The sequence below is a fragment of the Triticum urartu genome, chromosome 5 (genome assembly GCF_003073215.2).
Source record: "Triticum urartu cultivar G1812 chromosome 5, Tu2.1, whole genome shotgun sequence".
In the NCBI taxonomy this organism is placed as follows: Eukaryota; Viridiplantae; Streptophyta; class Magnoliopsida; order Poales; family Poaceae; genus Triticum; species Triticum urartu.
The window spans coordinates 453,087,933-453,110,805 of NC_053026.1; the positions used below are offsets into that span (position 1 = coordinate 453,087,933).

The 22,873-nt window shown below is 46.7% G+C and overlaps 3 protein-coding genes and 2 pseudogenes across 23 annotated transcripts; 4 read left to right on the plus strand and 1 right to left on the minus strand.

The window, feature by feature from the left end:
• Positions 1-1,815: 1,815 nt before the first annotated feature.
• LOC125509733 lies at positions 1,816-2,267 on the plus strand (annotated as a pseudogene).
• A 996-nt stretch (positions 2,268-3,263) lies between these two features.
• On the plus strand, positions 3,264-3,729 carry LOC125556239 (annotated as a pseudogene).
• Positions 3,730-8,097: 4,368 nt separating this feature from the next.
• LOC125509746 lies at positions 8,098-12,304 on the plus strand. 21 transcript variants are annotated; one of them, XM_048674774.1, is made up of 12 exons: positions 8,098-8,385; positions 8,604-8,726; positions 8,859-8,912; positions 9,016-9,210; positions 9,312-9,368; positions 9,448-9,543; positions 10,376-10,455; positions 10,602-10,667; positions 10,737-10,852; positions 10,984-11,128; positions 11,571-11,608; positions 11,980-12,304. In XM_048674774.1, the coding sequence occupies exons 4-10, from the start codon at positions 9,030-9,032 to the stop codon at positions 11,021-11,023; spliced, it is 636 nt and encodes a 211-aa protein (XP_048530731.1). In that variant the 5' UTR covers positions 8,098-8,385; positions 8,604-8,726; positions 8,859-8,912; positions 9,016-9,029; the 3' UTR covers positions 11,024-11,128; positions 11,571-11,608; positions 11,980-12,304. The 21 variants fall into 21 exon arrangements, 10 of the variants coding, with proteins under 10 accessions (XP_048530731.1, XP_048530730.1, XP_048530732.1 ...); XM_048674773.1 differs by having other exon boundaries at positions 8,604-8,655; XM_048674775.1 differs by having other exon boundaries at positions 8,604-8,655; positions 9,019-9,210.
• A 261-nt stretch (positions 12,305-12,565) lies between these two features.
• Positions 12,566-15,004, minus strand: LOC125509745 (senescence/dehydration-associated protein At4g35985, chloroplastic-like). The gene is made up of 3 exons (XM_048674766.1): positions 14,051-15,004; positions 13,129-13,295; positions 12,566-12,888 (listed from the first exon to the last, which is right to left on the minus strand). Exons 1-3 carry the CDS (start codon positions 14,785-14,787, stop codon positions 12,827-12,829), a joined length of 966 nt encoding a protein of 321 aa, XP_048530723.1. The 5' UTR covers positions 14,788-15,004; the 3' UTR covers positions 12,566-12,826.
• Positions 15,005-18,195: 3,191 nt separating this feature from the next.
• On the plus strand, positions 18,196-21,269 carry LOC125509744. Its single transcript, XM_048674765.1, has 4 exons — positions 18,196-18,447; positions 18,535-18,906; positions 19,091-19,296; positions 20,545-21,269. Exons 1-4 carry the CDS (start codon positions 18,357-18,359, stop codon positions 21,196-21,198), a joined length of 1,323 nt encoding a protein of 440 aa, XP_048530722.1. The 5' UTR covers positions 18,196-18,356; the 3' UTR covers positions 21,199-21,269.
• The last annotated feature ends 1,604 nt before the right edge of the window (positions 21,270-22,873 follow it).

Genomic DNA, 22,873 nt, shown 5'->3' on the forward strand with positions numbered 1-22,873 from the left:
AAACTGATACCACTTGATAGAGGCGAGGGTCCCGATCTTTCGATGAGATGATAACTATCGATTTGGTGGAGACGACTTTGACGATCCGACTACAAACGTGCATGACGTCGCGCCTTAGCAATCGCTAAACCAATCTCCTGGGGTTACTGACGATGCCGGAAGCACGGTCAACCTGACCACGAAGGTCTATTCCTGCAAGTAATCGAAGAACAAGAAAGAATATGATAAAGCAATCTGAATATCGCGAATATATATGAAGTATTGATAAAGGTGGGGATCCGTAAGCGGTCTTGGTCTGGTCGTTGGACACAAACAAAGTACGCGAAGTTGCAATGGCTAACTTTTAACTAAACAAATCCCAAGCAAAAAAGCTACTAGATGGATCTACTTATATAGGAGCAAGGGGTGGCGTCCAATGAGGTGGGAGGACGTCCCAAGGCAGTCTAAAACTAACCCTAGGTCGTACAAGGCTCATGGGCCCAAGTGGAGGTGGTGCAACACCTTTGGACTTGTTGTTTGACTCGGATTTTGCTGCAGCGTCAGATTGTTTCGTCGATATCTCAAAGCTCCAAACGAATTTGAAGGTGATTCCAATTGGGTTGAAAAGAGCACGGAATCTACTTTCCAACAAAAAAATAATCACTCAATTTGAAGTCCGTATGAAAAAGTTGTTCACGTTTTGAGTCAGATATGTCTGTGCAGTCCGAATCTGAATCCAGAACATGAGAGACTTGGACTTTATCTTCTCTTGGCCCAAAAGTGACGTGAGAGGATTTTTTAAATAGAACCTAAACTTCTCATTTTCCTTTATCTTCATATGTGGATTGTACAAATGTCTCATACACCTACAATTAGACAAAACACAAAAGTGTGTGAATTTTGTTCTGAATAATATAAATAGATTATTGAATAGTTTGCACTAGAAAACACCTGACAAATATGCATGTATACAATATTTTTGGTCGTATCCAAACTTCCAAAATAGTCATGTCCTCATCAGGTACACCAGAGGGACCTCGAACCGTGCTCCGTCGGCAGCATACATCGCACAGTGGCCCTCATCGGCAACCACAGATGACGTTGTGCTGCAGGATTCATCGTCAGCCATGTCTGAGGCATGCTGGCGGCCGGCACCGGCTCCGGCCACAAGCATCCGCTGACACTTCTTGGCCAGCTGAGCAAGCTTCTTTGGATGGATGCACTTTGGCTCTAAAAGTCTGAAGGTGTGGTGTAGATTGTGATGTTGCTTGCAGATGACATGAAGAAATTTGTGTTGAGGAGGCCATGGATTTATAGTGAAAGGAAGAGAGGGCCTAGGGAAGTGCTTATGTGTGTGGGTTGTGTCTGTGTGTAACTATCAGCAAGATCGGTGGGAAGGAGACAAGGCCACGAGTGCTCTTAGTGTGGTGTCATTGCAGCTAGCTTCAGACAGCGTGATGAATGGTTTTGATGACACACCATTCATGTCCAAAATGTGGTCCTTGTGCCATTTCCCCAGCAAATCGATCACCACTGTTGTGCAGGCAAGATGTCCAGCCCAAGCTCCGGCAAGTGCCAAACACTTGGCCCCGGCAGAACCTGATACAGATCACATCATGGACCTCCAAAACCGTAGCACCACATGGACCCTGCACATGGCATTGTTTCCTGCCTAACCATTACACACTCCACCGTGTGGGCGCTCGCTTTACCCTTGAGCTATAAATCCATGGCTAAGTGCCCTGCAAACACCACCACTTCATCCACAGACAAAGGCATTCCAACTTCCAACTAACAGGAGAATTTCTCCCGTTTCAAGAAACACAAGAAGCCACCATGATAAGTGCCAAAATACTCGCTCGGCTGGCCAAGAAGTGGTAACGGCCCTTGGGAGGAAGAGGCTGACCTCATCGCCGTCGATGCTGGTCGGAGAAACTAGAGGGTCGTGCGGTACGTCGTGCTCATCGGTGGCCAGCAAGGGCCGCTTTGTCGTGTACATTGCTGACGGTGCGAGGTTCGAAGTGCCGCTTGGGTTCCTTGGCACGACGGTCTTCGGCGAGCTCTTGAGGATGTCCCAGGAGGAGTTTGGATTTGCAGGCGTTGACATTGGCAGAATCATGCTGCTGCCCTATGACGCACCGGTGATGGAGTACGCCATGTGCTTGCTCAGGAGAAGCACCTCCGCAGAGATGGAGGCCGCCTTCCTCCATTCAATGATGATGCCATGCCACTATCATGCGGCAGCAAATCTGGGAGTTAGGCAGTATTTTGGTGTCTGCACCTCCTGATTACCCTCTCCAGAGATATACTAGGAAACAGGCAAAGGGATAGACATCATCCTTTCAATGTTTCAATGTACTAGATGAATAAAGTCTCTGAGAGTAAGCTCAGTATGTGTTACAAACTTACAATACACACTTCTGTCTATAATTTTTTTACCGTGTCACTATTATGCTGATAGGTTGCTCCCTGCCTTTGAATGAATAGCGACGAAGCTTCAGCTGGGCAGCAAAGGTGTTTTCACAAGCCGTGCCCTATGTACAAATCTTTTCTACTATGGTGCATACCTTTCTGGCAGATTGCACCAGACCACTAGAGGTGTACGGTTACATCGCGGTCCAAGATGACAAGGAATATGGCCGCAATTATCTTTTCAACCGATCCCGAGCTATAAATTCAGTAATCGTGACATATTCAATATTAACTGTGTAGCTGTGTTCTAACTTCTAAATACAGTATATGTTGTCATGTGAGGTAAAAGCACACCAGATACCCTAACTTGTATGGAATGTGATGATTTAGTCCCAAACTTGCAAAATGCAACTTCACCATACTCCAACTTGCACCGAATGTGATGATTTGGTCCCCGGCCTATCACAGTGCGGCAAGTGGCAGCTAGTTGGCTGTGTCGGTCGTTGCCCGCACTTTTGCACAAAACACCCTACCGTTTTATCTAAATCAACCCGTAGTACATGGCACTTGAATTAATTCTGTCTCAACTCGCATCTCTGGTAACCGAAACCGGCAGCGAATCACCGGAGCTCAACTGAGATACCAAAGTCACTCCTCTCTGATTCCCAACTGCTCCACCTCGCCAATCTCTCATCGCCTAACACCCTACCGTTTTATCTAAATCAACCCGTAGTACATGGCACTTGAATTAATTCTGTCTCAACTCGCCATCTCTGGTAACCAAAACCGGCAGCGAATCACCGGAGCTCAACTGAGATAACAAAGTCACTCCTCTCTGATTCCCAACTGCTCCACCTCGCCAATCTCTCATCATGGCGACGGCGGCTGCATCCCGGCCCAGCGGCCCTGTCCTTTTGAGCCCCATTCCCAGCTACCACTCCGCCTCCCTCTCCCGCGTCAAGCTCTCCGCCGGCGGCTCACCGCTCAAGTCGGTCAGCGTCACGTCTCCCCCCTCCCCCCCCCCCAGGCGGTGCCGCCAAGATCCGCTGGTCCTTCATGTGCTCCCCGAGGAACCACCCGGGCTCGTTCCGTTGCAGCCAGCACAAGGAGCGGAGGCCCCGACCGGCAGCACCAAGCCCGCCTCCCAGCCGCCCGTCGGCAGCGGCTGCTCTAGGCGCATGCTAAACGTGCTAGCGCAGCGCATGGGGAGCGGACACTGGGCACGCAGGGCGCTGGCTCCGTACCCCTCGGTGCAGCAACCGCGCCGACGGGTTCCGCGCTGGGGCCAGCCTGCTCTCCGCCATGTCCACGTCCATGGCTGGCGGCCGCCTGCAGTGAAAAAACAACAGCGTCGACATGCCATAGCGAAGATACTACTAGTACATACCCCCTCCCGAACACGTGAAACCTCACTTTCCCATTACTATTCGGGCTCGTCTCTCTCGCTCGTGCACACTGGAGATGAAGGACGGGGTTTGAGGCAGCGGCGCGGTTGGATCTCGAGATGGCCGGCGGCTGGATCTCAAGGAGGCAGGCGGCGCGGCAGCTAGATCTCAAGGAGCCAGGCGGCTCGGGCTGAGGAGACGCGGCGCCGGTGATTGAGGGTGGGGCGGCGGCCACGTGCATGGGGCTGGTCCGCTGGTGGATGCGTGAGACAATGAATCAGTATTTCTCTCTTCAGTTTGCCATCGTGTGTTTTGCGCTTTGTGTAGTTTTCCTGCTATTGTACTTTCTGCTGATGTATGCACGGTTGTGGTGCCTGCTGTTGAGGCATGCTTGATGTGTGGTGCGCGTGCATTGATGCTCAATCAAAAAGATGATGATTCCGACGAACCAAACACATCCCAACTTGCAGGACGGGAGAAATCCCCGATTCCGACGAAGTTTCTGTAAAGTTTCATGGCGGAGCGGCTCACCCCCCCCCCCCCCCCCACCGCTCTTCAACTTGCGCAAGAAGATGATGGACAGCTGGATAGCTTCTTTGGTCGGTACTGTTTCTTCGCCAGAAAGCAGTCGCCGCGCGCTATGTCTGTCAGTTTGGCTCTTGTCCCCATTGTAGTATTGCGTGCAGTGTTCATTTTTTCTTGATGGACGAGAAACATCGGTGCACTTTTTCAGATGAGCGAATGGAGCGATGAACACACAATACATAATAAGGGCGCGGACAAAGGAAAACTCTGAAATAAATCAGTAGCAAGCTTCCGTTGGAACCCTGCCGTTCACATGATGCCATGTACTGCAGTGTAGTGTAAATAGTTAACTGAATTGGTGTAGTGCAAAGGGGGTTTTGAGACAGAATTAATTCAAGTGCCATGTACCGTGGGTTGATTAGATAAAACGGCAGAGTGTTTTCTGCAAAAGTGCAGGCGATGACCGTTCCAGCCACTTGGCTGCCATTTGTCACGCTGTGGTAGGCCGGGGATCAAATCGTCACATCCGGTGCAAGTTGGGGTATGGTGAAATTGCATTTTACAAGTTTGGGACTAAATCATCACATCTCATGCAAGTTAGGGTACCTGAGGTGCTTTTACCTCTTGTCATGTTGGTATGCTCACTCTGCTACTCAATTAAATTTGAGGTAATAGCACCTGAGGTACCCTAACTTACACAGAATGTGGCAATTTAGTCCCAAACTTGCAAAACTTGACTCCACCATACCCCAACTTGCACCTCATGTGATGATTTAGTCCCAGGCCAATCACAGCTCGACAATTGGCAGCCAGGTGGCTGGACCGGTCAGCGCACACACTTTTGCACAAAACCCCCTGCCGTTTCCTTTTATGGTTTTATCAACCCGCAGTATAGCACACCTGAATGAAATCTGTCATGGTTTGCCATCCAAAAATTAGGCAATGCAGGGGACAAATACCTGCAGCAGACGCCGTCCGTCCATCGCTCTCGCCTCTCCGAACCATGCGGACACCACGGTCAGCTGACTGACACAATCGTCGTCATCGTCTTCACTTGTCACATCAAATCACCGGCCAGATCAGTTGAGCAGAGCGGAGCAGAGCAGCCAGCCGAGCAAGAGCAGCCTTCTCCATCGTCCATCCATGGGCAAGAGATGGAATAGAAGAATAGAAGAACCTCCGCTGCCACTAATCCACCTCAAAACATGTTTTCTGGCTTATTCCATCGCTTGCTCATCAGCCAGCAGTAGGCTACCCCTCGGCTTGCTTTGCTGCTGCTGCAATGCTGGCCCTGGCACGACAACAGAGGACCACACATACCAGCAGGAATCCTGATGCTCCGTGATCAGCAACGGCGAGGCGTAGTAATATTCCAACATGCTCTGCATTGCTGGTGTGTCACGCACAACAGATCCTCATAGCCTCCCTTCCCTCCCTGCACTTGGACTCGTGGGGTTCAGTCGGCGGCTTCTTCATGTGCGCGCCCATCTCGCCCAGCATCGACATCACCACTGCGCCATCTTCAGTGCCAAGGCGGGTCTCTGGTTCACTTGATCCCCCTACAAGGCTCAGCCCCACGTCCTTCTCAACGCCGTTCTCCTTCATCGCCTCCCTCACTTTCTCCACGTCGTCCCACCTTCCTTCCGCCGCGTAGATGTTCGAGAGGAGCACGTACGGGCCGACCTCCGCCGGCTTCATCTCGATCAGCTTCTTCCCGACAAACTCCCCGAGCTTGGAGCCATTATGCATCTGAGAGGCCGAGACCATGGCACCCCACAATGCGGGGGACGCCTTGCCTTGTAAATTCTGGATGAGGTTCTCCGAGCCTGTGAGCAGCCCGACATGGTCGAGGAGGTCCATCATGCACCCGAAGTGCTCGGCCTTGGGCTCGATGCCGTAGAGCCTGACCATCCTGTCGAAGCACCACCAGCCCTCGAGCACCAGGCCGCCATAGGCGCAGGAACTCAGGACGCAGACAAAGGTCATCTCGTTCGGCCTAGGCCCGCTCCTCTCCATCTCCAGGAACAGCTCGAGCGCCTTCTCGCTCTGCTTGTGCAGCCCGTAACCGATGATCATCGAGTTCCAGGACGGAACACTTCTTTCAGTCATCAAGTCGAAGATCTCCCTCGCCGTCTCCATCAGATTCCGACAGATTTAATTCAAGTGTGCTATACTGCGGGTTGATAAAAGGAAACATCAGGGGGTTTTGTGCAAAAGTGTGTGTGCTGATTGGTCCAGCCATCTAGCTGCCAATTGTCGACCTGTGATTGGCCTGGGACTAAATCATCACATGAGGTGCAAGTTGGGGTATGATGGAGTCAAGTTTTGTAAGTTTGGGATTAAAGCATCACATTCTGTACAAGTTAGGATACCTGGGGTGCTATTACCTCATTAAATTTCAGGCTAGCGACTATCTGCGATTGTTGAGCCCCAAAAAAGGCATGCCGATGAAATTCAATTGCCTAGCTGAAGTGGATATTAGAACAAAGGCATTGTCAGGTGATAGAGATGATAAAACACTTGTTGATGGATGCTTCGACCTAATCAAGGGCCGGTCTACTTTCAACATGCTTTCTAGAATAAAAATGGAGGTGAACATGGGGCCCTTGTTTTTAATCTTATCATATTGCGAGTTTGCAACAAAGTGTAGAGGCGACCATACATATGAACTTTTTGGAAGTGTCTGGAGATGAGTTTGATATAAAGATGTGCCATTTGGAAGAGCTTGTATGCATTCATATATAGACGATGAACAATGCGAGTGCAATAGGTTCGTCTCTTCAGCTGGGAAATATTCACAATATTTTGTAGCAGCTGTGCAGATGGATGACACACTGTTATTTAATTTTATGGAGTGGAGTATGCCAATTTCATTCAAATCAGCACTTAGTGAAGAAAAGGAATATTACTTCGGTAATAGTGCTATGGGAACTTTGAAGAGAACAAAACTTATGCTGGTTGATGTAATTTCTTTTGCAAGCGATTGATGTACTGTACTATTTTGTCATGTCTTGCAAACTACTCCTTCCGTCCCATAATATAAGAACATTTTTTACACTAGTAAACACCGGGACGAAGGGAGTACTATACATGTTAAATCAACATAGGGGAAACAAGTACCAGAAGACTCGCTACATACCTAAACTTTAATCAAAATTCTTCCAAGAGCTCAGTTTGCAAGTCATTTATTCGAGTTTAACATTTTCTTTTGGTTTTTCTTCAACTTCTTACTCAAGTTTTTATTTCAAAAAGGAGGTTGACCCCCGGCCTCTGCATCCAAGGGATGCATACGGCCTCAACTTCTTACTTAAGTGGTCAACCTATACAGTATTTAAATACTTTAGGTATGAAATAATCTCCCGCAAAAACAAATGTATGTAACAATAAGCCAGATTCGTTTCCCACTAAGAACTGACGTATGAAACCATTTATGGAATTCTTCGGTCAGCGAAAAATGAAAGTTTTATCTCCAATCCTTGTACCATGCAATTGTTTCAAAGTTGCATTGAACTTACCAACTCCCATTTAATATACTATTTCCGTTTCAGTTTACAAGTCTTACGCGTATACCTAGGTTGTCAATTTTATCATCTTAATATAAACTATATAACACAAAAATTATATGATTTGAAAATAGAACATCTGAAGTTTATATTGGTATATATTTTTTAATATATGACTTGTATTAGGTTGGTCAAATTGACGACCTAGAAGCACACGCACGCCTGTAAACTAAGAGAGAGGTAGTAGTAAAGATATGTAACTTTCTAAAATAAATCTCAGCGTTTCAGAGAATAATGTTTTTTTCTTTTAAAAAAGCTACATGGAAGCAAGCCCTCTTCCTCGATCCTCCCTCCACCACCGGCCGCCGCTATCGCTCCTCCATGGCTCAATCCCTCCTCTTCGTCCGATGGAGGCGACCGACTTTGCTCCATCTCGAGCTGCTCGTTCTCTCCTCTCCCCCGACGACCAGCGCAGGAGATAGAAGATAAGAGAGGAGGGAAAGGGAGAGGGAGAGAGAGAAGGAAGGAGAGGAGGGAGAAAGAGAGAGGAAAGAGAAGAGGGAGGTACGATGGCGGACGGGGTAGGTTCACCGGCCGGCGCCGGCGAGGTCGGGCGTGGTCTCCCGGTTGGTGGTGGCTCGATCTGCTCCTGGATCGGGGGCCTCCCGTCCGCACCGCAGCACCGCCGGCATGGAGGCCCGGGCTCGGGCAGCCACTGCCCTCCTTCTCTCTATTGTTCACTGCTTGCAGATTCCTTTCATCTTGTGCTTTATTCTCATATGTGTTTCCCATCTCGCAGATCATGGGGAAGTGAGTGGGCGGATCATCCTTGTTTGCTAACCCTGCACGTGGTAATCCTCTTCGTTTCATCGAAACTCGTCTTTGTCCGGCATTCAGTTGCGGTTCTTGTCGCCTTATTCAGGTGTAATATGACTGATTTGTTTCTTTTGATTTGGTGACGTTTCTGTGTTCGTCGGTTGCTGCTCACCACTTGTTTGTGTTTATGCATCGCCAGAATATTCGTCTGTTCTAATAGTGTTGCTTTGTTGGTTAGGCATCCTGCTCGTTGGTGATTGGGTTCTCGGGTTAGCTCGTGTTTCTCATCCAGGTATGCCTACGCACAATTTTCACGCCTTTCCCTTCACATGATGATCCTGATGCTGTTCATATTGTTACTGGATCCCACGATTAAATTCCTTTATTACTATTAGTAGGTGCGCACGATATGAGCTCAAATGATCATGCCCACGATATGAGCTCAAATGATCATGCCCACGATATGAGCTTAAATGATCCTGTCCATGATATGAGCTCAACTGATCCTGCCGCGGATCGTGCTGCTGCACGTGACCGTTCTGTGGCTCGGTGGCGCAACGGAGTCTCAGCGCGAATCGCACTGTTTCAGGGTTCGTGCTTATTTGGTTTCATGATCTGTCTTCCTTGCTTGCTCGCCTGCCTTTACACTATGTTTGACCTTTCTGATTGTCGTTGATTTGTATTCGTTTAGATGCGTTTAGTGCCGGGCGTGCTACTTCCTCTGTCCCTGCAAACACGTTGTTTGTAGGTGCGTGTACCACACTTTGACACAACCAGGCTTCGCCTTCCACAATTTAAGAACGATCTTAACATGAGTGGCACAGTAGGTGGCGGTTACTTCCCGGTTGTCTCAGCTGCTTATAGCAGCGTTAGGCGTCAACAGCGAATGCGAAAGAGAAAGTTCCGTAAATGGGTTTCTTCAGGTGTGTTTTCATTTCCTTGTCTTTGTGCCCGCTTAAAAAATATAGAATACCTTAGTCAAACTGCAGTGGATAAAAGCTTTCTGTTGATTTGAAGGATGCCCATACCCAACTACATTGACATCTCGATCTTTGTTCTGTCCAGAATACACTGAATTCTTAAAAGGTATAGAAACAATTCAGACTAAAACATGTTAAATGATCTGTGTGCACCTCTGGTGTCTCGTCTTTGCAGCCACACATAGGAAGAGATCATATCACGATGCACTTAAATACCGTTGCCAATTCTATGGTGCCGTGTTTTGGTTCCAGGAGAGATGCAAGGCTGAATCCTCTGTGATTGAGCGCCGTATCCTATACAGCTTGTGCTGTAAGGGTGGTAAGGTCAAAATACCAGCTTTTAAACCCCCCCTCCTCTCCTATCAGAGCTTCTTAGATTCAATGGTGACTCACAGTGCAAGCACTTCTTGGATAGAATAAGGCAGTATAATTCTCTTTTCACTTTTACTTCCATGGGAGCCGATATCGACAAACACATTAACCGGGGGGGGGGGGGGGGGCCTTTTTTTTTTAAAATGCGGGGGGGGGGGGGGGGGGGGGGGGTCCTTATGTTTTTAAAATCCATGGTCTGGTATATCATCATATAGGATCACTATTGCCCAACAGAGGTGCTACTCCAAAATTTGCTGAATTGTATATTCATGACACGCATAATGAGGTGAGCAATAGAATTAAGGCTGTGATGTCTGAAGATGGTGAAAAAGAGAGTGGTATGGATAGAGCGATAGCTGATGGTCTAATGGAAATGCTTAATGAATTCAACCCTCTTGTGCAGACAGCAGGTCGGCTTCCTCTCGCCGCTCTGAACTGCAGGACTCGCTGGATGGATGTGAATGTGAGCAACCAAACTATCAGGTGAGAATAGCTTCGTGTGGCTCTTTATTTTTTGAGCTGGTCAAGTGATTCTAGGAGACTCATATTCTGTTTCATTACTTTTTTATCTGCGATGTCTGGACTTTCTTTGAGGCTCATATTCTTTTTTTTTATTGTTCACAAGATAGGTTAGATTTTTGTGGCATATCACTATGAGGAAGCCGACAACCTGGATTGCCAATTACCTCCGCAGGGTGCCCCATTTTTTGATGTCATGATTATCCGCGTTCGAGAACCGGTGGATCATTTTGTAACTTATGCAGGTTATGTGCACATTGAGAGTTTCTTCTGCTCGAGGCAGCCGTCGTCCACATGCTCCTCCTAAAGTTCCTCCTTGTCACCACGAGTGGATGCCGGTGAGGCCAGCCTTCCCGGACTGGTATGGTATAATACCCATATTTCTCTGTAGGTGCATTCAGTTTTTGTCTTGACGAACCAAGAACAATCCTGTTTTGATAAGGGTGGCAATTTTACAAGCTTTGGTTCTAACAGTAATCTGCCTGGTTTCAGCTATCTTCTCATGCTGCTGCAACAACTTCATAAATTGTGACTTGAGACACCTCCCTGCGGATTACCATCAATACTTACAAGAAAATGAGGTGAAAGTGAGTACAGTTGAAAGCTACCCTATGAATAATGGAGGATGCACCAGCAGGTCAATTAACTCCTCATCCTGCAAATCATGCCTGATCTTAGCTGAACTAAATCTTTGTGATATTAGCGACCACTTCCGTATTTCAAGACAAATCAACACCCAACCACCATCCACGGGTAAAATGTTGCATGTTTTCTTTTTTCTTTTGAGGAAGAATGTGGTATAATTTCAGTTGGTCCTGTATATAGTTACACATGTTACACAATTTTTGCTCGCTTTGGTACCAATTACCAAGGATAGTTTGTCCAAAAAGTTTGGATATGCGGGAGCTTTGTGCCCATTCGCAGAAACATTTTGAACACTCACACAGTTGGTTTTACAAATCAAAATAATTGTAATTTTGAAATTATGTGGGGAGCATGGAACCTGAATCCCTTAAGGCCTTCCCATCTCATGTTTGGAAGAAGTTACGGTATTGATTGGTTAGGGTTTTTTTTTGCAGCAATGTGAAGCAAAATTTTCAGAGATTCAAGCATGCAAGTAAGTGTTGCCTATCCCTGTGATGTTCTCTACTAACTTGTTGACATTAATGATCTTCCCATTTAGTTTGTGCTTGCGTATACTACATACCATGATGTATTCCAAGGACAATGTTTGGATGTTTGGTAGACGAATTTTCAGTTTTAATTCAGCATGGGCACTGGGACCGGGGATCAAGTAGAGAGGTGATAGAAGATGAAATTTATTCAAATGATGATTATTAACATTCTCGTATGCATTTTTAGTACCTTATGTAGGACATTTCAACTGTCATTATTAACTTTAGCTTAACATAGATTGTTTGTGTCCTCCAGTGAAGTAACTTTTAGATTGATGTATTAGTACTTACAATTATATTTGCTTCATTGCAGTGCTTGGTTTGAGAAGCTTCACAAGCAGAGAGTTGCTGAATTGAAAAGGGAGGCGGCTCGGCGCCGCCGACTCCCCACTGGCCATCGAGCATGGGCACCGTCATGATACTTCTGTTATGCGACTATTCTCTGGGGGCATGGTATATGGCCAAACTGATTATAGAGAAGGGATACACGGGTGCCCAGGTCATGAATGTCATCTTTGCGGTGCTTACCCACTCTGTAAGTTAGTGACCTCCATGCCTATCTGTAGTGTCATATTTTTAAAAGAGAAGGGATACACCGGAGACGAGCTGATTATAGAGAATGTGATTTAAAAGAACCATGCCAGCGGTTTTCTAGGGGCTGCTATTTTTTGTTGCTATCGGTAGTGTTATATTTTTAACCATTGTTGTTTGTCTGTGTTGTTAGAACGTTGCAGTATGATTGTGCATACAATAACGCTTAAGAGGAGCACCCTCGTCATGTCCGATAGCTATATTTACCTGTGGCCAAATCACTTTTGTTGTATATAATCAAGGCTCAACCTAGATCTAAGGATGTATGTAAGCTAGATAAGTGCGCGCATCACCGCTCAGGAGGCGTGCCAATGGCACGCCCCAACCACTAGTAGATTGTAATGGTGGAGCAAGGCCGGCTGGGCTGATCGTGGCGGCGGTAGAAACTAGGCGAACCCCGAGAAGAGGGTACGATGGACCGGCGATTCAATCCATTCAAGGGGCCAGGGGGTGTGGTGGCTACAGTTTCGACAGCAGAGACCGGACGGTGGATATGGCGAGCGACCTGGGTTTCAGGAGTCTCTTTGGGTTCATGGCCTGGCCGATCTTGAACACAGCCCACGCCGTGCCTAGGGCGTGGCCGGCTGCATCGAGCCCTTCATTCGTCGCAGCAGCGGCTTTCTCTCCGTACCTGAACAGAAGAAGCACCGTATGAGGGAAAATGCTCCGAATCCTGGTCCAAGACCAAGAGAGAGTAGGAACAAGGATGTACGGCAGAACAACACATACTTGTGAGACACATATATCATGTGTCTGTGTGGTATATTGATCTTGTTTCATGGTATGCTTAAGTTTGGCATCATTTTCATGGTTCACACCACGCAAATATTAACATAGGTCACATTCTCTTTCAAGAAAAAAGATGACATACCAAATCCATCAAGCGAAGCAAGAACAATCTCTCCAGGCAATAGGTTGAAAAACTTCTTGCCAGCTTCTGAGTTAGCTAATGAACCTGTAAAATAGCCAGTAACCTTCGCGACTCCAGACAGTATTCCAGCAGCCACTTTCTCAGACATTTTTGTCACCTTCTTAACCCTGCTAGAAACGACATGTACTGATTCTTTATGGCTGACAGTAACAGAAATATTTGACTGAAATTATCTGTGTCCAAATTGTGTAATTAAGCCCAAAGGATTACTTGACTAATTTGCATAGATTATGCTTGCCAATCATAGAGTTTCTTTTTAATACAACCTGAATAACATCGAATGCAAATGAGATGCCCAAGATGGCACATTGTATCACGATCTAAAGTTGTACTACTAGAGTTGCGTCATTTAATTTGGATCGAAGGAAGTACTAATCTACTCTGACTATGAGGGTGCTTGGATCCAAGAGACTTATCTTAGTCTGACTAAAAATAGTCTCTTTAAGAGGCTAAAGTTCCAAGCACCCCTGACTAAGAGGGGCTAAAACTAGTATTGAGACTAATTTTTTTTAGTCATGGGTACTTCTACTAAAATGTGGATTAGCCATCTCTCTCTTTATTTAACTCCTCTCCTTTAACACAGGCGAGTTCTGGATTGAAGAGTTTCGAGGATAATAAATGCTCATTAACTTGATTTTAGTCTTTTTAGTATTTGGATCCAAGCATGGATGAGGCTAGCAAGTTTTAGTTCCATTACTTTTAGTTATGAGACTAAATCGTATCCAAACACCCTCTACGAACTGTGATGTGCCCAAAACCTGAAACATTTACTCATTATGCATCACAGATCTTACTGGATAAGCTTGCATGGCTGCAAATTAAGAACACATTTGATATGAACAAGTGAGAAGCAAAGTAATACATTTTGATCCGTTTGAGCATCTCCGGGCTGACCTCGGCCTCAGCATCACCGGGCTGGATCCTCTTCCTGAGCACCTCGTTCCCCCACCGGAGCCTCTCCACCGTCATCTCGCCGCACCACAGTATCCCCTTGGCCAGGTTGTCGGCGCCCATCGCGATCGCCTTCGCCACGGTGCCACCGTACTCCTTGACGTTCGGCGCCACGGTCGTCCAGTACGCGGCCGCCTCCACCTCGCCGCGCACCCTGTGGGCGAGCCCCTCGCTGCCGGCAACAGAATGGGCCGAGAACCTGGTGTAGGTGGCGAGGACGCCGTCGAGGCGCGGGTCGGGGTTGGAGAGCGTGAGGCCGTAGTGGAGCGGGTCGTCGGGGGAGGCGGGGACGGCGAGGGAGAAGGAGTAGTGGCGGGGGTCGAGCTTGACGGCGGCGACGTCGCGGGCGAGCGGCCACTGGATGGGGCCGAGCCGCGCGATGGCGGCGAGGGACGTGTCGCCGGCGCGGATGCGGAGCAGATAGAGGTCGCCGGCGGCGAGCGGGAGGCTGCGTCGGCGATCGATGAGGTGGAGCTGCGCGCCGGGGAGGCGGAGGAGCACGTCCTCCGAGGGCGCCGGCGCGCCGGGCAAAGACGGGATCTCGACCCGTGGTTCAGCCGCACCATCCCGTACGGCGCTCCGCCCGTGGTTCTCAGCAACGGAGACCGTTCGTGCGCTCGGCGCCGGCGAAGGGTCCTTGGGGCCCATGACGGCGGGGCTCCTCGAGGCGGCAGGCCAGCGATGCCGCTCCTTCTGCTGGTGGACGAAGTGGGGATCGAGTTGTGTCGTGAGTGCGAAGTATGACTTTGGCAGACAGCTCTAACGGCCCACCGTGACGGAACCGGATCCTCTAACACAGACAAAGAAAATCACGATACTACAGTTAGCCTAGTGTAAAATGAGGAATGAAAGCTAGAAACTGTTAGTATTAGGTAGTTAGCGGGTTGTTTACTGTTGGTATTCACTATAGATATAAATAATTTAAAATTAATTTTATTTCATCGTCAATTTATTTGTATGTAATTATTATAAATGTACATAGTAGATCATCAATTTTGAAATTAATTTAAGTCATTTTAGCCTTAATCATATGAATAGAAATGAGAAAAGTTAGGGCATCGTAGCTTCTCTAACTTTCTTTTCAATATTAGAGGATCCAGTTCCCACCCCTACCTCCTTTTGACTCGCCTCTATTATTGGTTTCGGTGTTGCTGATCTGTCAAACACATCAGATTGTAGTCTTTTTTTTTAGCATAACATCAGATTATAGTCGATTCGGCCTTTCTAGTCTCGTACAGGGCGTAGCCAATGTGCACGAGTACTAGCTTTTTTGTTTTTCGTTTACGGAGCTGGGCTATATGGGTTTTTCTTCATCTATTTTTTACCCAGCTGAATAAGAGAAAGAGGATATGATCGAATGATGCGAATAGTTGCTAGCTGTTTGCATTCTTCCTTGAATGCTATTGTCACATGTTTTCATTTTTGAATCATGTTATTGTCATTTGTTGACCGTCGCTTCCAGGGGTCAGCTCTTTGTAGCGACTTTCTTTTCTTTTTTTCCGCATGATTAATTGTTTTTTTATTTTTGTTTTTTTATTTCGCTAAATGTAGTAGGGCAAAGTTTAATATGCTCCCTCTTACTGCTCATGCAGTAGAACATTATTCTGCTCTTCTCCCTTTTCCTAATTTCGTGTATTCATTTTCTTTAGCTTAATATTCATTTGTTACCATAGTTTGAAAAATTGATTTTTTTAGGGATTTCACTACTTTTTCATTGTTCTCTTCCATTTTTCCATTTTCTATATTTTTTGTTTCCCATTTTTGTCTTTCTTTTTATTCCTCATTTTTATTTAATATTTTTTGTTTTTTCATTATATTGATATCAAAGCCCATGCCTCCTTTTCGGTAGAAATGCTTTTTCCATGAGTTTTTCAGTCAACAAAATTGTGTGACCTAAGTTTTTAAGTCTGGTCACAACTACAAAATTTTCAAATTGGGTGGTAATTGCAATCCATCAAGTAGGTTGGAAGTGTTAGTTTTTAGATGGAGACGCAACCTCGAGGTTTCCAAAAACTGATCGCAGACAACCGTTTTTCAAATGTGGACGCAACTGCAGGCTTTTAAGTCGGGGTTGTAAATGCAAGTTTTCAAGACTAGTCGCAACTGCAAGTTTTCAAGTTGGGTCGCGACTGAATGATTTCAAGCTGGGTTGCAACTATAAGCTTTCATGTTGGGTTGCAACTACAAGGTTTTAGATGTAGTCGCAATTGCAAGTATTCAAAGTCGGGTCGCAACTTCAAGTTTTCAAAGTCAGGTTGCAACAACAAGTTTTCAAAGTCGGGTCTCAACCACAAGTATTCAAGGTCGGGTCACAACCGCATGTTTTCAAGGTCGAGTCGCAACCGTAAGTTTTCAAGGTCGGGTCGTAACTGCACATTTTCAAGGTCGGGTCGCAACTGCAAGTTTTCAAGGTCGGGTCGCAACTGCAAGTATTTAAAGTCGGGTCGCAAGTGCACGCTTTCAAAGTCGGGTCGCAACTGCAAGTTTTCATGGTCGGGCTGTAACTTCAAGCTTTCAAGGTCGCGTTGCAACTGAAAGTACTCAAAGTCGGGTCGCAACTGTAAGTTTTCAAAGTCGGGGCGCAACTGCAAGTTTTAATAGTCGAGTCGCAACTGTAAGTTCTCAAAGCGGGTCGCAACTGCAAGTTTTCATAGTCGAGTCACGGCTGCTACTTTTCAAAGTCGGACCGCAACTGCAAGTTTTCATGGCCGGGTCGTAACTGTAAGTTTCCAAGATTGGATCGCAACTGTAAGTATTTGAAGTCAGGTCGCAACTGCCAGTCTTCTAAATGCGTCTTCTTTTTCATGTGATGACAAGCCCAACTAGATAATATTTTTATGTGTACATAGCTAATGAAAATCTATCCCAACACAGCAACAAAAGGAGACTGCCAGCCGAGGCAAAGAAGTAGCAATCAATTCCATACAGACAAACTGCAAACTCCATCATTTTTAAAACAATTTGATGGATTTTTAATACATAAATAAATAATGCATGGGACAAAAGCAGGATAGATCCTATGCTAGACATCATGCTGGTGCTTAACTAAGTAAAAACTGAAAATCAACGAAGAAAACACTATTTTTTTAAGACAGCGAAGAAAACACTCAAAAACTGTGTTATGAAAACTAAAATAAGTTGTACAGGCTAGCCCACTAAGACGTATGTGCTTCTCTTATGGACTCGTATTTATGCTCTAGCACGAGCTACAGAGAAACAAAAGGCCAAGCCCCGAAAAACAACATGACACGTGCAAATCATGGGGAGAAGAAAAAAGTCTAGCCAATATATATGATGATGTCATGTGAATGAGACCATAGATAAATCTCAGCTAGCTGAGTTCCAGGTGCTCCCTATTGGTTTACTTAATGGATAATGGCGTTGAATCCATGTGCACATTAAAAAAAATCATGATTCAGTTGATTTATTTGTTGTGGGCGAGTATATATGGTAACGAATTTAACGCGTTTTAATAAAAGAAGGTGACTTGCCTACAGTGAGGTGTACACACATTTAAATTTGGCATAGTACTTGATACCTTATCCGCACCCTCTCCTGTCTCCTGATGCTCTTATCCCCCTTGTCTATTTTCAATGCATTAAGGCTGGTATGCCATTGGTTTAAACTAACTTGTTTTCCCGTGATACTATTGTCGAGGGTGTGAAAACAGGTATTCTCGCTAAGCTAGGGTTGGAGAGGCACACAGAATACTGATGCTATTTTGCAGCGGTTGATGGGAACAAGTATTCTTTCTTACACATGTTAATATTATCTATCTGTACACTGTTTAAAATAAAACTCTCATTGGCTTGTATATTTTCTTGCTCATGACAGATGGCCGTTGCGTGAACCACGCCTCGTTGAACATAGAGCTGATCCTAAAAAGAAAGAAAAGAAAAATAAAAAAACGAAACAAAGAAAAATCAGCCTGTATTTTTTTTGAGGGGTAGAAAAATCAGTCCGTAGCTTCCTAAAACCGGAAAAAGGACCAAGTTGGGCCGGGCCAAGTGATGTCAAAAAGAAAAGCGGAAGATTACTGGGCTGTAGTACCAACGCCGCCTAATGGGCATGAACACATTTCCGACTCCTGTCCCGGCTTATTGATTCGATTCCCCAATCGAATCGCCGCCCCCCTCAAACCCTATCTTAGCTTCTGCCGCCGGCGACGTCGATAGCCGTTGATCATCTCACGCCTTCTTCTTCTTCCTGGTGGCAAGATGTTGGGCGAGACCCAGCTGCCCGTGACGGCGCTGATCGGTCGGAAGCGGCGCTGGGACAAGGACGACGCCGCCGCCAGCTACGAAGAAGGTTCCCGTCTCCTTCCTCCACTCCACCCCCTTTCTCTTTTCTAGTTACCTTCTTCTGTTCACCATGGATTTCTTGATTGTTGTACAGCCAGCGATGGTACCCCGAAGGAGCAAGCCCCTATGGAGATCGCGGCCAGCCCAACAACCCGCGACGAGGAGAAGCAGGAGGACGAGGATATGGGTCTTCCGGCCTGCAAGATGGGTGAGCAACCCCTTACGGAAATTGGAAGTTCGATCGTCTCGATTGTGGAGGAGAAGGAAGTGACCGAGGAGCTTGAGATTCCAATGTGGGACAGCGATGATGATGATGGTGAGTTTATGCTCAAGGCAAAGGCAGAGCTCGAGGAGCTTCACATTGCCTGTGTCAAAAGCATCACCGAATTGGATCCTAAGTCGAAACTCTTGGTCCCTACCCGCTTCTGCAGCTTCAATATAGCCGGCTTCGACCTCGATAAAGAGTGTGAGTATGCTTGCAATTGTTTCGTTAGCAGTCTGGGTATTGATTGATTGATTGATTGAACATGCAGAGACTGATGAGTGTAGATTTCGCTTCGGCCTCTTCCCTTGGTGTATCTATATGAACAATAAACTAGGCATCTTTTGTTGGCTGGTTCTGACTTGTGTCTCTTGCCTTTGATTTACAGCTAAGTTTGGCCTTGGGCCGCCGCTTGATAGCAATATAACTCCTGAGTTGGAGAAGTACATGGTGACGTCAGCCGTCAACGTCATTTCCGTCAAAGTAATTGAATCTGACCGGGGTTATCCAATCAGCATATATGGTACTGTTCTTGCAAGGGATAGGATTGACTACAGATGTGGAAGGGAAGACCCCCTGATGATCAGCTCCAAGGTGTGCACTAGTCCATCCCTTTGCTTCGTTAGCTTTTACTTACTCGTATATACTAACCAAATCCTAATATTTTTATCCTCTTGATAATAATTCTATTGTGTATACAAGGTGTGTATGCTGAATTTCACCATAATATTATATTATATAATCGCTGGTGCCCTAGTAAGTAGTTTCACAGGTCTGGTATCTGAGCCGAACTTTTTAGACTCAATACAAACTGAAATGCAAGCAGCTCCATTCTTCAATATGGTCTGCTAAAATTTGCTAGGTTTATGCCATGTACTCTTCGGCATTTCTTCTATATGTACTTGTTTCCCTATCAGAACAGGTCCTGCTCTGCAATGTTAACTGGAAAATGTCTCTTGTCATTCGTGGTTGCAATTACCGGTATTCAGAAGCTTAGCGTCATACTCCCTTCGTCCGGAAATACTTCTCCTAAAAATGGATAAAATGAATGTATCTATAACTAAAATAAGTCTAGATACAACCATTCCTAGGACAAGTATTTGCGGGTGGAGGGAGTGCCAGATACACGAATTTTAGTAAAAATAGTTTGCGAGTTACCGAGTTAACATTTTGACTGAAAACATTGATAGCTGTTGCAGCTTACTGTTGGTTCACGTTGTAGCTATCTGAGCTTACTGTTTGTTCACGATGTAGCTATCTGAGCTTACTGTTATGTTATGATGTAGCTATCGTAGCATATTGTTTTCTCATGATGTAGCTATCTTAGCGTACTGTTCTGTTGTGACCTCCGCTATTATTTGTCAATATAGTTCCCTAGCAACTTGATTGTTATTGTCATACACTACTATTTCATCAAGTGTTGTGCCTTTTCATATACATCTATCTATCAGATTTCTCCATTTAGTTCTGGTCACTTGTTCAAAACTTGTTGCCTTTTAACTTCATGTGAGGTTTGGTTGCTTATTTTGTACACTGTGGTCTGATTACTTGTTTAACATGCCAGGTTGTAAAAAGTGCCTTTTTTAATGCTGACATGTTTGTTCCGCAAAAAAAATAAGTGTTACCTTCTGTTTAACATGCAAGCCACAAATGCATGGGTATTGGTAGCAATTTGTATCAGAGGTGATGGATGCTCTGCAGGCTAGTTATACAAGATAATTTTTAAAATTGGTTTCAGTTTATGTGACTAGTCAGTTTGGTTTGGTTAGCATGTCCAGCTACACAGCTTGCTCTACTTACTACGCAGAAACATATTTTGACATTTCCTAAATTACTGTGCAGGATGATATGCTAACATTGACAGGTCCACGACGGGCATTAGTTCCGCTGGATAATATTTACTTTGAGTTCAATCTGAGGGTGAAGGGTGATGCCGGCGACGAAGATTTTAGCAAAGGTGTAATACAGCTCCATGTCGTTCCCTATGACAATGAACCAATCACAAGGGTGCTTAGTAGTTGGCTGAGCAGAGTGGAGTTGGTGCTCGCACCTGTTGATGGTCCAGTGGCAGCTAGCCTTGAAGTCAAGATTTTGAAAGGAGCACCACCTTTGACTGGCAAAATATGTGCTGGGACTAGTGAAAATCCTGAGACTCAGATGATTGTGTATGATAGTAGAGATATGAAGAGCGGTTCCTCTGTTGTGTTAAGTCGCAACTTGGTAGCTGTCCCTGACCCGGATGAAGAAGACGATGAAATTATTGTCCATGTTCGCTTCCTTAATGATGGCAATGATGTCGATGACGAGGATGCAGGCACCTTGGTCAGCGTAGCATACCCTGCTGAAGAGCAAGTCTGCAGTCACGGCGCCTGGGAGCTGCAAGTGAACGTTGCCTGGACTGCCATCCTGTCCAAGCCGAGGGCAAAATATATCATGAGAAGAGGGAGGAGTACGCCCAGAGCTTTTACTTGCCCTCAGTGTGAGCCTCTCTTCTGATTGGTCTCTAAGTAACTTGTTCAGAATTTCTGTTCCCGTCCTTGTACATGTAAGAAGCATGCACGACATCAGTCCTGAGTCTGGGTAGGCGCCTCCATCATAGGAGGCATCCACACCTGCGTCCCTTGACTAGGGGAACACAACTCTGAGATTGTCGAGGGCCGCGGGCGAGCCAGCCCCGAGCCATTTCCAGGCAAGCTCACATAACGCCATGTCCGTCGTCACCAAGGCCCATCCATGCACTGATGAAACGCTAACATGACCACTGCCACCGAGCACCATACCCATGAGTAGAGCACTAGCACATCTCGGGCCAAGCCTGACCTCTCCTACCCGAAGCACAACCTTCGGTCCGCCCCGGGCCCTGACCTGGCCGCCCGAGCACGAACCCTGGCTTTGAACCTGTCGTCGGCATACATCCAAGAAAAAAAGGTCACCACCGGCACCCCTTGGTGCCGCTTGAAGAACCACAACAGCCACGTCGCTGCAACACATCAAGGCACGCCTTGCTTCCCTGCCCCAACCAAGACCCCAGCAGCACGGCACCGCCCGCGAAGAGCGAGCCGAGGCAGCCAGCCAGCGCCACCTAGGCACGCGCCACCATTCGGCCACGACAGTCGCTGTGGCCAGGTGCACACCACCTGGCGTGTTGTCCTCGACCCGCGCCGCGAGAAGCCACCGCCGCTCAGGTCTGGCTCGCCGCCGCAGTCGCCACCGCATGCCCCACCACCAATAGCTCCGCCTAAAGCCTGGCAGAAGCACCGGCGCCCACCATGGCGATAAAGGGGCCGCGTTGCGCCGCGCCAACCCCCGACCACCATGGGAATGAGAAGGCCCCGCCACTGCCGGCTCTGGTTGGGCTTTGCCCGGTCAAGCCTCGGGGCGGCAGCAGGAGATGTGGGATAAGGTGGGAAGAGGGCTGGCGGCGGCGGATTTGCCCCCTCCCTACTCCCTCCCGCGTGGAGGGAGAAAGGGGACCTTCTTCAATGTTGTTTTCTCACAAAAAAACCTTGCAAAAAAAAAGCAGCAGGTGCACTCATACCAAAAGCAACACATATTGTTTTGGCTCTAAATCTTAAAACCGCCATGAAATCTGCAACTTAAATACTTTTCAACTAGAACACTACCTGCAATTTCTACTATAAATGACGCTAGGCTACCCGCCATTCTGAGGCAACCGCGTGTGCCAAGCCTGTTGGACCGCACGAGTCTTTTACTATCGCTTTGTTTTGACCACTGGCGCTTGGTCGGGCGTTAGTTCATTTTTACATTCATAGCTAATTCAAGAGTGGATGACGGATGGGGCTTATTAGCCATAGGGCTGACAAAACTACTGGTTTCATTTCGAGTTTGCGTATGTGAGAAGTTTTACCGGAGTGAGATACACAGAAACGTGGGGTGGATTTCGCGTGCGTTAGCTGTGAAATCCTAAAACCAATCCCCACGCACCTCGAGCCCCACGTCCAGCTCCTCCTTCACTGCTCTCCACTCCTACGCTCCCTCGCGCAGGGAGAATTTCAGGTGCTCCCGCACCTCCCGTTATACACTGATACGAGAGTTTGTGATTCGTTAGATCAAATATCGAACGGTTAGCGTTTCAGTCTATAGACCTGCGCAAAATTACAGGGCTTCTTGGTTTTTTTTTTTTGCAGTTTGCACAAGCTCTTTGTGTGAC

Excerpts from the sequence above, each read along its gene's own strand:
- LOC125509746 (XM_048674768.1), top strand. The coding sequence starts at position 9,030 with ATGAGCTCAAATGATCATGCCCACGATATGAGCTCAAATGATCATGCC. Across the intron at positions 9,369-9,447 it reads TGCAAACACGTTGTTTGTAG|GTGGCGGTTACTTCCCGGTT; the intron begins GTGCGTGTACCA and ends GTGGCACAGTAG. Across the intron at positions 10,668-10,736 it reads TTGCCAATTACCTCCGCAGG|GTTATGTGCACATTGAGAGT; the intron begins GTGCCCCATTTT and ends TAACTTATGCAG.
- LOC125509745 (XM_048674766.1), bottom strand. The coding sequence starts at position 14,787 with ATGGGCCCCAAGGACCCTTCGCCGGCGCCGAGCGCACGAACGGTCTCC. Across the intron at positions 13,296-14,050 it reads ATGCTCAAACGGATCAAAAT|GGTTAAGAAGGTGACAAAAA; the intron begins GTATTACTTTGC and ends CGTTTCTAGCAG. Across the intron at positions 12,889-13,128 it reads TGCTTCGCTTGATGGATTTG|GTACGGAGAGAAAGCCGCTG; the intron begins GTATGTCATCTT and ends TCTTCTGTTCAG.
- LOC125509744 (XM_048674765.1), top strand. The coding sequence starts at position 18,357 with ATGTTGGGCGAGACCCAGCTGCCCGTGACGGCGCTGATCGGTCGGAAG. Across the intron at positions 18,907-19,090 it reads CTTCGACCTCGATAAAGAGT|CTAAGTTTGGCCTTGGGCCG; the intron begins GTGAGTATGCTT and ends TTTGATTTACAG. Across the intron at positions 19,297-20,544 it reads CCCTGATGATCAGCTCCAAG|GATGATATGCTAACATTGAC; the intron begins GTGTGCACTAGT and ends ATTACTGTGCAG.